Below are 14,408 nucleotides of genomic sequence, written 5' to 3' on the forward strand. Positions count from 1 at the left end.
ATAACCTGCACATGAAACTTCATTTCCCCTATACACCTGAATGTGTATGTCCCCCAAACAAAACACTTACCTACAGACCCAAGTGTGAAAATAAACACTACTGTCCATCTCGTCTACACTCTTAATTTTTAAATTTCTCCAACTATTCTGTTTTTACCTTAAGAAAATTGAAGTATACTTGTTTTACAATGTTGTGTTATTTTCTGATGTACAACGAAGTGAATCAGCTATATGTATACATATATACCCTTACTCTTGGACCTCCCCCATCCTGGTCATCACAGAGCAATGAGCTGAGCTCCCTGTGCTATAATGTGCAGGTCTCACTAGCTATGTATTTTTCTACATAAATGTATTTATGTCAGACCTAATTTTCCAATTCATCCCACTATCCAATTACCTGCCTGTGTCCATACATCATTCTCCATGTCTATGTCTTTATTTTTGCCCTAGAACTAGGTTCATCTGTACAATTTTTCTGGATTCCATCTACATACCTTAATATGTGACATTAGTTTTTTTCTGACTTAACATCACTATCTATGACAGACTCTAGGTCCAGCCACATCTCTCCAGATGACTCAATCCTGTTTCTTTTTATGGCTGAGTAATATTCCATTGTACCACATACTCTTTCATCTGTTGATGGACACTTAGGTTATTGCTGTGTTCTGAGTATTGTACATAGTACTGCAGTGAACACTGTGTCTTTCTGAATTATGGTTTTCTAAGGGTTTATGCCCTGTAGTGGGACTGCTGGGTCAAATGATAGTTCTACTTTTACTTTTTTAAAAAACCTCCATACTGTTCTCCATAGTGGCGGTATCAGTTTACATTCCTACCAAAACTGCAAGAGGGTTCTGTTTCCTCCAGACCTATTTGTAGACTTTATGATAATAGTCATTCTGACCCATATGAGGTGATACTTCACTGCAGTTTTGATTTGCCTTTCTCTAATAATTACTGATGTTGAGCATCATTTCATGTGCCTCTTGGCCATCTGTATGACTTCTTTGGTACATGTGTGTGTTCAGTCGTGTCCAACTGTGCAACCCCATGGATTACAGCCCACAGGCTTCTCTATCCATGGAATTTTCCAGACAAGCATACTGAAGTGGGTTGCCATTTCTTCCTCCAGGGGAGCTTCATGACCCAGGGACTGAACCCGTATCTCTTGCATTGGGAGGCAGATTCCTTACCATTGCACCACTTTTGTGGAAGCCCGTGTCTTCTTTGGAGAAAAGTCTATTTAGGTCCTCCACCCATGTTTTGACTAGGTTATTTGTTTTATACTGAGCTGCATGAGCTGTTCATATATTTTGGAGATGAATCCCTTGTCAGTTCCTTCATTTGCAAATATTTTCTCCCACTCTGAGGGTTATCTTTTTTTTCTTGTTTATAATTTCCATAAAGTTTAATTTGGTCACACTTGTGTTTTGTTTTTACTTTCATTACGCTAGGAAGTTGGTCAAAAAAGATCTTGATGTGGTTTATGTCAGAAACTGTTTTACCTATGTTTTCCTCTAAGAGTTTTATAACACCTAACATTACATTTAGGCCTTTAATCCATTTTGAGTTTACTTTTGTATGTGGTGTTACGGAGTTCATTCTTTTACATATATCTATCTAGTTTTTTTTAGCATTTAAGAAATTGTCTTTTCTCCATTGAATGTTCCTACCTCCTCTATCCTTAATTCGGTGACCAAAAGTGCATAGGTTTATCTCTGGGCTTTCAATCCTGTTTCATTTATATTTGTTCTGTGATAATCCCAATATGGTCTTGATTACTATCGCTCTGTAGTATAGTCTGAAGTGAGAGAGCCTCATTTCTCCAGCTCCAGTTTTCTTAAGGTTGCTTTGGCTATTTGAGGTCTTTTGCATTTCTGTACAAATTTTAAAATTTGTTGTTCTAGTTCTGTGAAAACTTCAAGTGGTAATTTGATAGGGATTGCGTTGAATCTTTAGATTGCTTTGGGTAGTATAGTCATTTTGACAATACTGATTCTTCCAATCCAAGAATATGGTATAATCTCTTCATCTCTTCATCTATTTGTGTCATCTTTGATTTCTTTCATCACATTTCTTTATGGTTTTCTGAGTCCAGGTCTTTTGTTTCCTTGTGAGTGAGTGAGTGAAGTCGCTCAGTTGCATCTGACTCTGTAGGCAGAGTACTGGAGTGGGTTGCCATTTCCTTCTCCAGGGGATCTTCCTGACCTAGCAATTGAACCCAGGTCATCTGCATTGCAGGCAGATGCTTTACCATCTGAGCCACCTTTTGATTACTTAGCTGTATTCCTACATATTTTATTCTTTTCTGGGGATGATAAATTGGATTATTTCCATAATTTTGCTTTCTGATCTTTCATTCTCATTGTATAGGAAAGCAGGAGATTTCTTTGCATTAATTTTGTACCCTGCAACTTTACCAAACTCATTGATTAGCTCTGGTAATCTTCTGGTAGCATGTTGAATATTTTCTACATATAGTATGCCATTTGGAAAAAGTGAGCTTCTTTCCCAATTTGGATTCCATTTATTTCACTTGATTGCTTTGGCTAGGACTTCTAAAACGATGTTGAATAAGAGTGATGAGAGTGGACATCCTTACATCCTTATCGTCTTCCTGATATTAGAGGAAATATTTTCAGTATCTCACCATTGAGAATGATGTTTGCTGTAGGTTGGTTTGGTCTTATGGCCTTTACTATGCTGAGGTAGCTTCCCTCTTTGCCCACTTTCTGGAGAGCTTTTTTTAAAATCATAAATGCTGTTAAATTTTGTCAAAAGCTTTTACTTCATCTATTTAATTTTTTAATATAGTGTAGCACATTGATTTGTGTTGTGAAAAATCCTTGCATTCCTGAAATAAATCCCACTTGATCATGGTGTATGATCCTTTGAATGTGTTATTGGATTCTGTTTGCTAGTATTTTGCTGAGTATTTTTTTATCCATGTTCATCAGTGATATTTTTGTATCTATGTTCATCAGTGACATTGATGTCATTTTCTTTTTTGTGTGATATCTTTGCCTAGTTTTCGTATCAGAGTGACGTCAGCCTTGTAGAATGAACTTGGTCGTGTGCCTCCCTCTGCAATTTTTGGAAAGACTTTGAGAATTAGTGTTAACTCTTCTCTAAATGTTTGGTAGAATTTGCCTGTGAAACCATCTCTTACTTGACTTTCGTTGTGTTGGAAGACTTTTTAACTATATTTTCAATTTCATTACTTGTGATTGGTCTGTTTCTCAATCTGGGAAAATCCTAACCTGGTTCAGTCATAAAAGGTTATACCTTTCCAAGAATTTGTCCATTTCTTCCAGATTGTTGATTTTATTGGCATATAGTTGCTTGTAACAGTCTCTTATGATCCTTTGCATTTCGGCAGTGTCAGTAGTAATTTATCCTTTTTCATTTCTTAATTTTCTTGATTTGAATCCTCTCCTCCCTTTTTTTTCTTATCAGTATGGCTAAAGGTTTATCAGTTTTATTTATCTTCTCAAAGAATCAACTTTTATTGATCTTTGCTATTGTTTTCTTCATTTCTATTTCATTTCTGCTCTGGACTTTGATTTCTTCCCTTCTACTGACTTTCCGTTTTGTTCTTCTTTCTCTAGTTGCTCTAGGTACGAAGTTAGATTGAGATTTTTGTTTCTTGAAGTGAGATGGAATTATTATAAACTTCTTAGAACTTTTTTTTACTCCATCACTTAGGTTTTGTATCATCGAGGTTTTATTATAATTTATTTCTGTGTATTTTTTATTTCCTCTTTGATTTCCTAAGTAATCTCTTGGTTATTTAGCAGTGCAGTGTTCAGCCTCCATGTTTGTGTTTTTTACAGTTTTCCTGTAACTTGATTTCTAATCTCATAGCATTGTGGTTGGAAAAGTTGCTTGATAAAATTTCAATTTTCTTAAATTTTCTGGGGCTTGATTTGGGACCGAAGATGTGATTTTATTCTGGAGAATGTTTCATGTGCACTTGAGAAGAAAGTGTACTCTGCCACTTTCAAGTGGAGTGTCCTGTAAATATAAATTAAATCTATCTGGTCTGTTGTGTCATTTAAAACTGTTTATTTCTTGTCTGGATGATCTGTCCATTGGTGTAAGTGGGGTGTTAAAGTCTCCCACTATTATTGTGTTCCTGCCAATTTGCCCTTTTATGGCTGTTAGCATTTACTTTATGTATTGAGATGTTCCTAATTGTTACATTTTTCATGGATTGCTCCCTTGATCATTGTGTAGTGTACTTACTTATCTCTTGTAACATTCTTTAAAGTCTGTTTTATCTGATAATGAGTATTGCTATGCCAGCTTTCTTTTTGATTTGCGTTTGAATGGAATATTTTTTTCCATCCTCTGATTTTCAGTCTGTATGTGTCCCTAAGTCTATCGAGGGTCTCTTGTAGGTGGCATATATACAGGTCTATTTTTGCATCCTTTCTGCCAGTTTGTATACCTGATTAGTATTTTGTGGGGAAATACTTAAGAGATTATGCCAGTATTCTGTCCTTCATTAAGCTTCTACATACAAAGTAGTAGACTATGTACGTAAGTAGACTTACTGAATGAACCACCTGTATGGTGGCTGCCAGTGGTGTTTTTATCTATTGCCATTCTTCCTACATTTATTAGTTAGCATTGTATAAAGAAAAGCTTTTTTTCCCCTTCCTCTATGTATTTATTTACTTATATCAGTATGAATGAATGTTACTGTTACTTGTTTTAATGTTCAAACTGTCTCAGATTTGGCCAAGGAAACCTGTCCAAGGTGATTCTTTTGTCCTTTTTACATGTCTGCATAATTCTTTGAACATTTTCTTATTGTTTAATAGATAAGACCATCCTGTATTTCTCCCCATGACTGACTTAGAATAAGGCATTACTCGAGATGTGGTCCATTTTTGATGGTAGGGTAGTATTTAGTGATTAATAACTTGGTACTTGGTGTGCTCAGTCCTACTGAGGTGTCATTATGTTCAGGCCCTCTCAGCTGACAGATCCATAAAACAAACACACACACACACACATGACCACTAATGTAACTATTTCTGTGTATTTAAAATGAGTTACAGTCCAGTCCAACCCTCCAAGACATTTTCTAGCTTCTCCTGTTTCCATTTTAACAGATACCTTTTCCAACAGTGAGAAATTTGACTTTCAACGTCCTCCACACATTTACTTATCTGCCCAATGTTACCAACACATCAGCCATTCTGTCTTTTTCACCGGCACTCAGCACACTTGATGCAGGTGGACAGAACACCTTTCTCATCCCCCATGGCAGACCTATGGGGAGGCCTGTAGGAGGACCAGAAGACATTTGAATTCCTTACAACCACTGATTCCAGTTCACAACTAATACCTTAACTTGGAAGGAACAGCACACAGAGCATTGGGCCACAGTGTATAAATGCTGTGTCTAAATGCAGACATTCTTTAACATTTCACTGATTATGATTAGGTTTAACCTAGAGCTTCTGCCCATTTAAAACAGAAATATTTTTCTGGTAATTACTGTCTGATGTCCACTGAGATGCTACTTCAAACATTTCACATAACTCCAATAAAATTATCACCTCAAAGTAAATGCTTTGCTATAATTGCCTATAGTTTGTGCATTTTCTCTGGCCTGTGGATGAAGTCTTTTCTACAGATACTGATAGAGGGTTTACCTTGATTTCTCTGATATTTAGTGAGGTGTGGTTTTGGGCAGAAGGTTCCCGGTATTCATTCACCAATAGCTCTTCTCTATTCTGAGCTTAATTCCAGTAGAAAATCTTCTGATTTTTCTATGTCCTGAATATCTTTATATTATTTTCTCCCCTCTGTAGTTCTCTGCTGTATTTTAAGAACTGACTTTAGACCAAAGGTGTTTCAAAATCTTAATAGATTTTTTTCCCCACTTGATGTTCTTTGTTCTATAAACTGTTGACTTCACCCAGAGTGATTTCCCTCATTTATTATACCTATAGGGTTTCTCCCCAAATGTGTTCTCTGATGTACAGTAAGTTTTGACTTCACATAGAATGATTTTCTGCAAACATTACATTCATAGGGTTTCTCCCCTGTGTGTGTTCTGTGATGTGCAATGAGTTTTGACTTCACACAGAATGATTTTCCACATTGATTACATTCATAGGGTTTCTGTCTTACATGAGTTCTCTGATGAACAATTAGGGCTGACTTCTGACGGAAATTTTTCCCACATTCATTACATCTAAAAGGTTTCTCTCCTGTGTGTCTCCTCTGATGTTCTGTGAAACCTGAGTAATAGCAGAAAAATTTTCCACATTCAGTACATTCATAAGGCTTCTCACCTGTATGAGTTCTCAAATGTTTAGTGAGAGTTGACTTCTCAGAGAAAGATTTCCCACATTCAGTACATTCATAAGGTTTTTCTCCTGTGTGAGTTCTTTGATGTTTAATGAGGTCTGATTTTCTCAGGAAGGCCTTTGCACATTCGTAACATTCATTGGGCTTCTCCCCTGTGTGTGTCTTCTGATGTACTGTAAGGACTGACTTAAATGAGAAGGCCTTCCCACATTCATGACATTCATATGGTTTCTCCCCTGTGTGTGTTCTATGGTGTTGGGTGAGGGTTGACTTTTCACTGAAGGATTTCCCACATTCTTGACATTCATAAGGTTTCTCCCCTGTATGAATTCTCTGATGTTTAATGAGGTCTGAATTCTTGTAGAAACTTTTCCCACATTCATGACATTCATAGGATTTCTCCCCTGTGTGGGTTCTCTGATGTCTTGTATGGGCTGACTTCTGGTTAAATGTTTTTCCACATTCATGACATTCATAGGGTTTTTCTCCTGTGTGCATGCTCTGTTGTGCACCCAAGACCAAGTTTTCATTGAAAAATGTTCCACATTCATTATATTCAATTATATTGTCAATTGAATGGGTCCTTTGAATTGGAGTCAGGTCTGACTTGTGGCTCAAAGCGTTAACAAAGAGAATGGAGTCCTCAAAGAAATTTTCTCCACATTCATTAAATTCGTAGTGATTCTCTTTTGGATGTGTTCTTTGAGCAATGAGAGGTAACATATCACAGGTTTTTCTGTATTCAGTGTATTCACAGGTGTTCTGTCCTGTGTAAGGTTTCTTACGTTTAACAAAGAGTGAATTCGCATGGAAAGCTTTCCTACATTCATTGTACTCAAAAGATTGCTCCAAAATTTGAATTTTTTGATGCTGAACAGAGTCTTCATTAAGACAGAGGTCATTCTCATTTTTATTATAGTCATAAGACTTCTCTCCATAATGAATTCTTTCATGCTTGTCATCATGGAACCATTTTCTACCTTTGTTAAACTCAAACTTCTTTCTTGAATAGTTTATGCTGCTGTTAATTAATTCTGAAATAGAAGGAAAAGAAAGATTAGTTCACAAGGATATTTAGAGGAAATAGTATTAGATTTTGGGGAGTTGATCAGTTTAGGTCCTAATCTCTTCATGCATAGAGTATGACAACAGTGTATGAATCCAATCTCATCTCTTTTTCAATTCTACCCAGGAGCAACAAACCCATATTCTAAAAGCCCTAATTCATAAAGGAACAGTACTAAAACCCAAGCTCCAATTCTGTCTCTAGCTCTGATTCATGATGAATAAAAATATGCAACAAAAGAGCATGTCAGTGAGCCATTCTTGCCACAGGATCAGACTCACAGCTCTATTCTAGTTATATTGTGTGTGTGTGCGTGCTCATGTGCACGCTCAGTCATGTCCAGCTCTTTGCGACCCCATGGACTGTAGCCTACCAGGCTCCTCTGTCCATGGAATTTTCTGCAAGAATATTGGAGCAGGTTGCCATTTCCTCCGCCAGGGAATCTTTATGTTCTCTTCATTGTAATACATCAGAGTTACTCATCAGGGGACCTCTCCTGACCATCAAACCCTATTTCAATCCCTTCTGGCTTCCCCCCCAAATAAATCTCAGTCCTGCTTTCACATACATGTTTCAACATCTCTGTATACCATGAAAACCATAAAATTCTAAACCTGGTCCTAAAAATTTCATTTACCTTTAACCTTATGATTTTTTTGGTTATGTGTACCTGTTTTTACTCCTCTTCTATCTATAATCCTCTATGAGTGAGTGATAGTTGCTCAGTCATGCCTGACTCTGCAACCCCATGGACTGTAGCCTGCCAGGTTCCTCTGTCCATGGAATTCTCCAGGCAAGATTACTGGAGTGGATTGCCATTTCCTTCTCCAATAATCCTCTATATCCTTGAGTTTAATGTCCTTAGTGACAATATATATTTAAAATTTTACTTTATTGTAATATAGCCAATTTACAGTGCTGTGTTAGTTTCTGTTATACAGGAAAGTGTCTCAGTTACACATATTTTCTTTTTCTTTTTTATAAATTTATTTATTTTAGTTGGGGGCTAATTACTTTACAATATTGTAATAGTTTTTGCCATACATTGACATGAATCAGCCATGGGTTTACATGTGTTCCCCTTCCTGGACCCCCCACCCACCTCCCTCCCCATCCCATCCCTCTGGGTCATCCCATTGCCCCGGCCCTGAGCATTAGTCTCATGCATCGAACATGGAATGGTGTTATGTTTCACATATGATAATATACATGTTTCAATGCTATTCTCCCAGAACGTCCCACCCTCACCTTCTCCCTCAGAGTCCATAAGACTGTTCTATGCATCTGTGTCTCTTATTCTGTCTCGCATATAGGGTTATCGTTACCATCTTTCAAATTCCATATATATGCATTAGTATACTGTATTGGTGTTTTTCTTTCTGGCTTACTTCACTCTGTATAATGGGCTCCAGTTTCATCCATCTCAGTAGAACCGATTCAAATGTATTTTTTTAATGGCTGAGTAATATTCCATTGTGTATATGTACCACAGCTTCCTTATCCATTCGTCTGCTGATGGACATCTAGGTTGCTTCCATGTCCTGGCTATTGTAAACAGTGCTGCGATGAACATTGGGGTACACGCGTCTCTTTCAATTCTGGTTTCCTCAGTGTGTATGCCCAGCAGTGGGATTGCTGGGTCATATGGCAGTTCTATTCCCAGTTTTTTAAGGAATCTCCACACTGTTCTCCATAGTGGCTGTACTAGTTTGCATTCCCACCAACAGTGTAAGAGGGTTCCCTTTTCTCCACACCCTCTCCAGCATTTATTGCTTGTAGACTTTTGGATAGCAGCCATTCTGACTGGTGTGAAATGATACCTCATTGTGGTTTTGATTTGCATTTCTCTAATAATGAGTGATGTTGAGCATCTTTTCATGTGTTTGTTAGCCATCTGTATGTCTTCTTTGTAGAAATGTCTGTTTAGTTCTTTGGCCCATTTTTTGATTGGGTCGTTTATTTTTCTGGAATTCAGCTGCAGAAGTTGCTTGTATATTTTTGAGATTGTTTGTCTGTTGCTTCGTTTGCTATTATTTTCTCCCATTCTGAAGGCTGTCTTTTCACCTTGCTTATAGTTTCCTTTGTTGTGCAAAAGCTTTTAATTTTAATTAGGTCCCATTTGTTTATTTTTGCTTTTATTTCCAATATTCTGGGAGGTGGGTCATGGAGGATCCTGCTGTGATTTATGTCGGAGAGTGTTTTGCCTATGTTTTCCTTTAGGAGTTTTATAGTTTCTGGTCTTACGTTTAGATCTTTAATCCATTTTGAGTTTATTTTTGTGTATGGTGTTAGAAAGTGTTCTAGTTTCATTCTTTTGCAAGTGGTTGACCAGTTTTCCCAGCACCACTTGTTAAAGAGATTGTCTTTTCTCCATTGTATATTCTTGCCTCCTTTGTCGAAGATAAGGTGTCCACAGGTGCGTGGGTTTATCTCTGGGCTTTCTATTTTGTTCCATTGATCTATATTTCTATCTTTGTGCCAGTACCATACTGTCTTGATGACTGTGGTTTTGTAGTAGAGCCTGAAGTCAGGCAGGTTGATTCCTCCAGTTCCATTCTTCTTCCTCAAGATTGCTTTGGCTATTCGAGGTTTCTTATATTTCCATACAAATTGTGAGATGATTTGTTCTAGTTCTGTGAAAAATAACATTGGTAGCTTGATAGGGATTGCATTGAATCTATAGATTGCTTTGGGTAGTATACTCATTTTCACTATATTAATTCTTTCAATCCATGAACACGGTATATTTCTCCATCTGTTTGTGTCCTCTTTGATTTCTTTCATCAGTGTTTTATAGTTTTCTATATATAGGTCTTTTGTTTCTTTAGGTAGATATATTCCTAAGTATTTTATTCTTTTTGTTGCAATGGTGAATGGTATTGTTTCCTTAATTTCTCTTTCTGTTTTCTCATTATTGGAGTATAGGAATGCAAGGGATTTCTGTGTGTTAATTTTATATCCTGCAACTTTACTATATTCATTGATTAGCTCTAGTAATTTTCTAGTAGAGTCTTTAGGGTTTTCTATGTAGAGTAAACAGTGAGAGTTTTACTCATCTGCAGAGGAAACAGTGAGAGTTTTACTCATCTGCAAACAGTGAGAGTTTTACTTCTTCTTTTCCTATCTGGATTCCTATTATTTCTTTTTCTGCTCTGATTGCTGTGGCCAAAACTTCCAAAACTATGTTGAATAGTAGTGGTGAAAGTGGGCATCCTTGCCTTGTTCCTGACTTGAGGGGAAATGTTTTCAATTTTTCACCATTGAGGATAATATTTGCTGTGGGTTTGTCATATATAGCTTTTATTATGTTGAGGTATGTTCCTTCTATTCCTGCTTTCTGGAGGGTTTTTATCATAAATGGATGCTGAATTTTGTCAAAGGCTTTTTCTGCATCTATTGAGATAACCATATGGTTTTTATCTTTCAATTTGTTAATGTGGTGTATTACATTGATTGATTTGCGGATGTTAAAAAAACCTTGCATTCCTGGGATAAAGCCCACTTGGTCATGATGTATGATCTTTTTAATATGATGTTGGATTCTGTTTGCTAGAATTTTATTAAGGATTTTTGCATCTATGTTCATCAGTGATATTGGCCTGTAGTTTTCCTTTTTTGTGACATCTTTGTCTGGTTTTGGAATTAGGGTGATGGTGGCCTCATAGAATGAGTTTGGAAGTTTACCATCTTCTGCAATTTTCTGGAAGAGTTTGAGTAGGATAGGTGTTAGCTCTTCTCTAAATTTTTGGTAGAATTCCGCTGTGAAGCCGTCTGGTCCTGGGCTTTTGTTTGCTGGAAGATTTCTGATTACAGTTTCGATTTCCATGCTTGTGATGGGTCTGTTAAGATCTTCTATTTCTTCCTGGTTCAGTTTTGGAAAGTTATACTTTTCTAAGAATTTGTCCATTTCTTCCAAGCTGTCCATTTTATTGGCATATAGCTGTTGGTAGTAGTCTCTTATGGTCCTTTGTATTTCTGTGGAGTCTGTTGTGATCTCTCCATTTTCATTTCTGATTTTGTTGATCTGATTCTTCTTCCTTTGTTTCTTGATGAGTCTGGCTAATGGCTTGTCAATTTTGTTTATCTTCTTGAAAAACCAGCTTTTAGTTTTGTTGATTTTTGCTATGGTCTCTTTTGTTTCTTTTGCATTTATTTCTGCCCTAATTTTTAAGATTTCTTTCCTTCTACTGACCCTGGGGTTCTTCATTTCTTCCTTCTCTAGTTGCTTTAGGTGTAGAGTTAGTTGATTTATTTGATTTTTTTCTTGTTTCTTGAGGTACGCCTGTATTGCTATGAACCTTCCCCTTAGCATTGCTTTTACAGTGTCCAATAGGTTTTGGGTTGTCGTGTTTTCATTTTCATTCGTTTCTATGCATAATTTGATTTCTTTTTTGATTTCTTCCGTGATTTGTTGGTTATTCAGAAGCATGTTGGTTATTCAGAAGCGTGTTGTTTAGCCTCCATATGTTGGAATTTTTAATAGTTTTTTTCCTGTAATTGAGGTCTAATCTTTCTGCATTGTGGTCAGAGAAGATGGCTGGGAGGATTTCAATTTTTTGGAATTTACCAAGGCTAGATTTATGGCCCAGGATGTGATCTATCCTGGAGAAAGTCCCATGTGCACTTGAGAAAAAGGTGAAATTGATTGTTTTGGGGTGGAAAGTCCTGTAAATATCAATTAAATCTAATTTGGCTATTGTATCATTTAAAGTTTGTGTTTCCTTGTTAATTTTCTGTTTAGTTGATCTATCCATATGTGTGAGTGGAGTATTAAAGTCTCCCACTATTATTGTGTTATTGTTAATTTCCCCTTTCATACTTGTTAGTATTTGCCTTATATATTGTGGTGCTCCTATGTTGGGTGCATATGTATTTATGATTGTTACTTCTTCTTGGATTGATCCTTTGATCTTTATGTAGTGTCCTTCTTTGTCCCTTTTCACAGCCTTTATTTTAAAGTCTATTTTATCTGAAATGAGTATTGCGACTCCTGCTTTCTTTTGGTCTCCGTTTGCATGAAATATGTTTTTCCATCCCTTCACTTTCAGCCTGTGTGTGTCCCTAGTTTTGAGGTGGGTCTCTTGTAGACAGCATATATAGGGGTCTTGTTTTTGTATCCATTCAGCCAGCCTTTGTCTTTTGGTTGGGGCATTCAACCCATTTACATTTAAGGTAATTATTGATAAGTATGATCCCGTTGCCATTTACTTTGTTGTTTTGAGTTCGTGTTGAAACATCCTTTCTGTGTTTCCTGTTTAGAGAAGATCCTTTAGCATTTGTTGGAGAACTGGTTTGGTGGTGCTGAATTCCCTCAGCTCTTGCTTGTCTGTAAAGCTTTTGAATTCTCCTTCATATCTGAATGAGATCCTTGCTGGGTACAGTAATCTGTGTTGTAGATTATTCTCTTTCATTACTCTTAAGTATGTCCTGCCATTCCCTTCTAGCCTGAAGGGTTTCTATTGAAAGATCAGCTGTTATCCTTATGGGGATCCCCTTGTGTGTTATTTGTTGTTTTTCCCTTGCTGCTTTTAATACATATTTTCATATTCATTTCCATTGTAGTTTATTACACCATACTGAATTAGGGCCTTGGTATTTATTCTACATATAATAGTTTCTATCTGCTAATTCAAAACTTCCATTGCATCCCTTCCCCATCCCTCTCTCTCTTTGGCAGTCACAAGTATGTTCTCTGTGTTTGTTTCATAGATAAGCTCATTTGTGTCGTATTTTAGATTCTGCACAAAAGTGATATCATATGGTATTTGTCTTCCTGACTTACTTAGTATGATAATCCCTAGGTCAATCCATATTCCTAAAAATGGTATTTTTCCTTCTTTTTTATGGCTGAAAAATATGAAATATTTTTCATTGTATATATGTATCACATCTTTATCCATTTCTTTGTCAGTGGACATTCAGGTTACTTCCATGTCTTGACTATTATAAATATTGCTGCAGTGAACACTGGGGTACCTGTTTCTTTTTGAATTAGTTTTCTCTGAATACATACCCAGGAGTGGGATTGCTGGATCATAGGGTAGTTCTATTTTTTAAGGAACCTCCATACTGTTCCCCATAGAGACTGTATCAATTTATAGTCACACCAATAGTGTAGGTAGGAGGGTTCCCTTTTCTCCAAACCCTCTCCAGCATTTATTGTTTGTAGACTTTTTGATGGTAGCCATTCTTACTGGTGTGAGGTAATACCTCATTATAGTTTTGATTTGTATTTCTCTAATAATTAGCAATGTTGAGCATCTTTTCATGTGCCTGTTCTCCATCTGGATATATTTTTTGGAGAGATATCTATTTAGCTCTTCTGCCAATATTTTGTTGAGTTGTGTGAGATGTTTTTGGAAAATAATTTTTATTCTGAAGGGTTTAAGTATCACTGAAACAGTTTTTTAGCCATCATTTTACAAATGTAGAATGAATATATTTTTCTCTAGGTAAGCCCAGCTGTTTATCCCCCATAAATTGCTTTTTCATGTACTGTCATCCACTCCTCACTGTCCCCCTACTTCTGCCTTCTCTGTGTGTTCCAGCACACCCACCTTTAGATGTATAGAGGTGTGGAACTTTCTGGTGTGTTGGGCAGAGGGATTTGGTGGTTCACAGATGTATAACTGCTTGTAGGTTGAAGGCAAATAACGAAACAAATATCTCAACTATTATGATGGTGACATCACTCAAAAGGGTAATTTTTAAAAACAGCTTTGTGTTGTTTTGTGGATACTACATGAGACTATATGGTAGAAATCAATTTGGCCTAAACTCTAGAGAAAGTCATCCCAATCCGGGAAAGAAGTTTTTGTGGGTGAAAATTTAGTGTTCATGCCTAGAATCTTACACTACCAGAGATGGAACTCATGCCTAGAATCTTACACTACCAGAGATGGAACAAGTTCCCGTGATGGATAGTTTTTGCCTGTGGGGGCATTAAGAGGCTTAGATTCTCAGGGAAGGTAGTATACAAAGGAGACCACATGACCAAGGTGGTCTTCAG

General features: G+C 36.8%; 1 protein-coding gene across 12 annotated transcripts in view; it reads right to left on the reverse strand.

Moving 5' to 3' along the window:
- Positions 1 to 5,034: 5,034 nt before the first annotated feature.
- The window catches only part of LOC145538004 (uncharacterized), a 34,288-nt gene continuing 24,914 nt past the window's right edge, over positions 5,035 to 14,408 (reverse strand). For all 12 annotated transcript variants that reach the window (XM_081569193.1, XM_081569200.1, XM_081569198.1 and 9 more), the window contains one exon: positions 5,035 to 7,367. In XM_081569193.1, coding sequence (XP_081425319.1) covers positions 5,935 to 7,367 — 1,433 coding nt within the window. In that variant the 3' untranslated portion in view covers positions 5,035 to 5,934. The remainder of the gene's footprint in view (positions 7,368 to 14,408) is intronic.

The sequence above is a fragment of the Giraffa tippelskirchi genome, chromosome 2 (assembly GCF_054371585.1).
Source record: "Giraffa tippelskirchi isolate mGirTip1 chromosome 2, T2T-mGirTip1v1.2.pri, whole genome shotgun sequence".
Taxonomy (NCBI): Eukaryota; Metazoa; Chordata; class Mammalia; order Artiodactyla; family Giraffidae; genus Giraffa; species Giraffa tippelskirchi.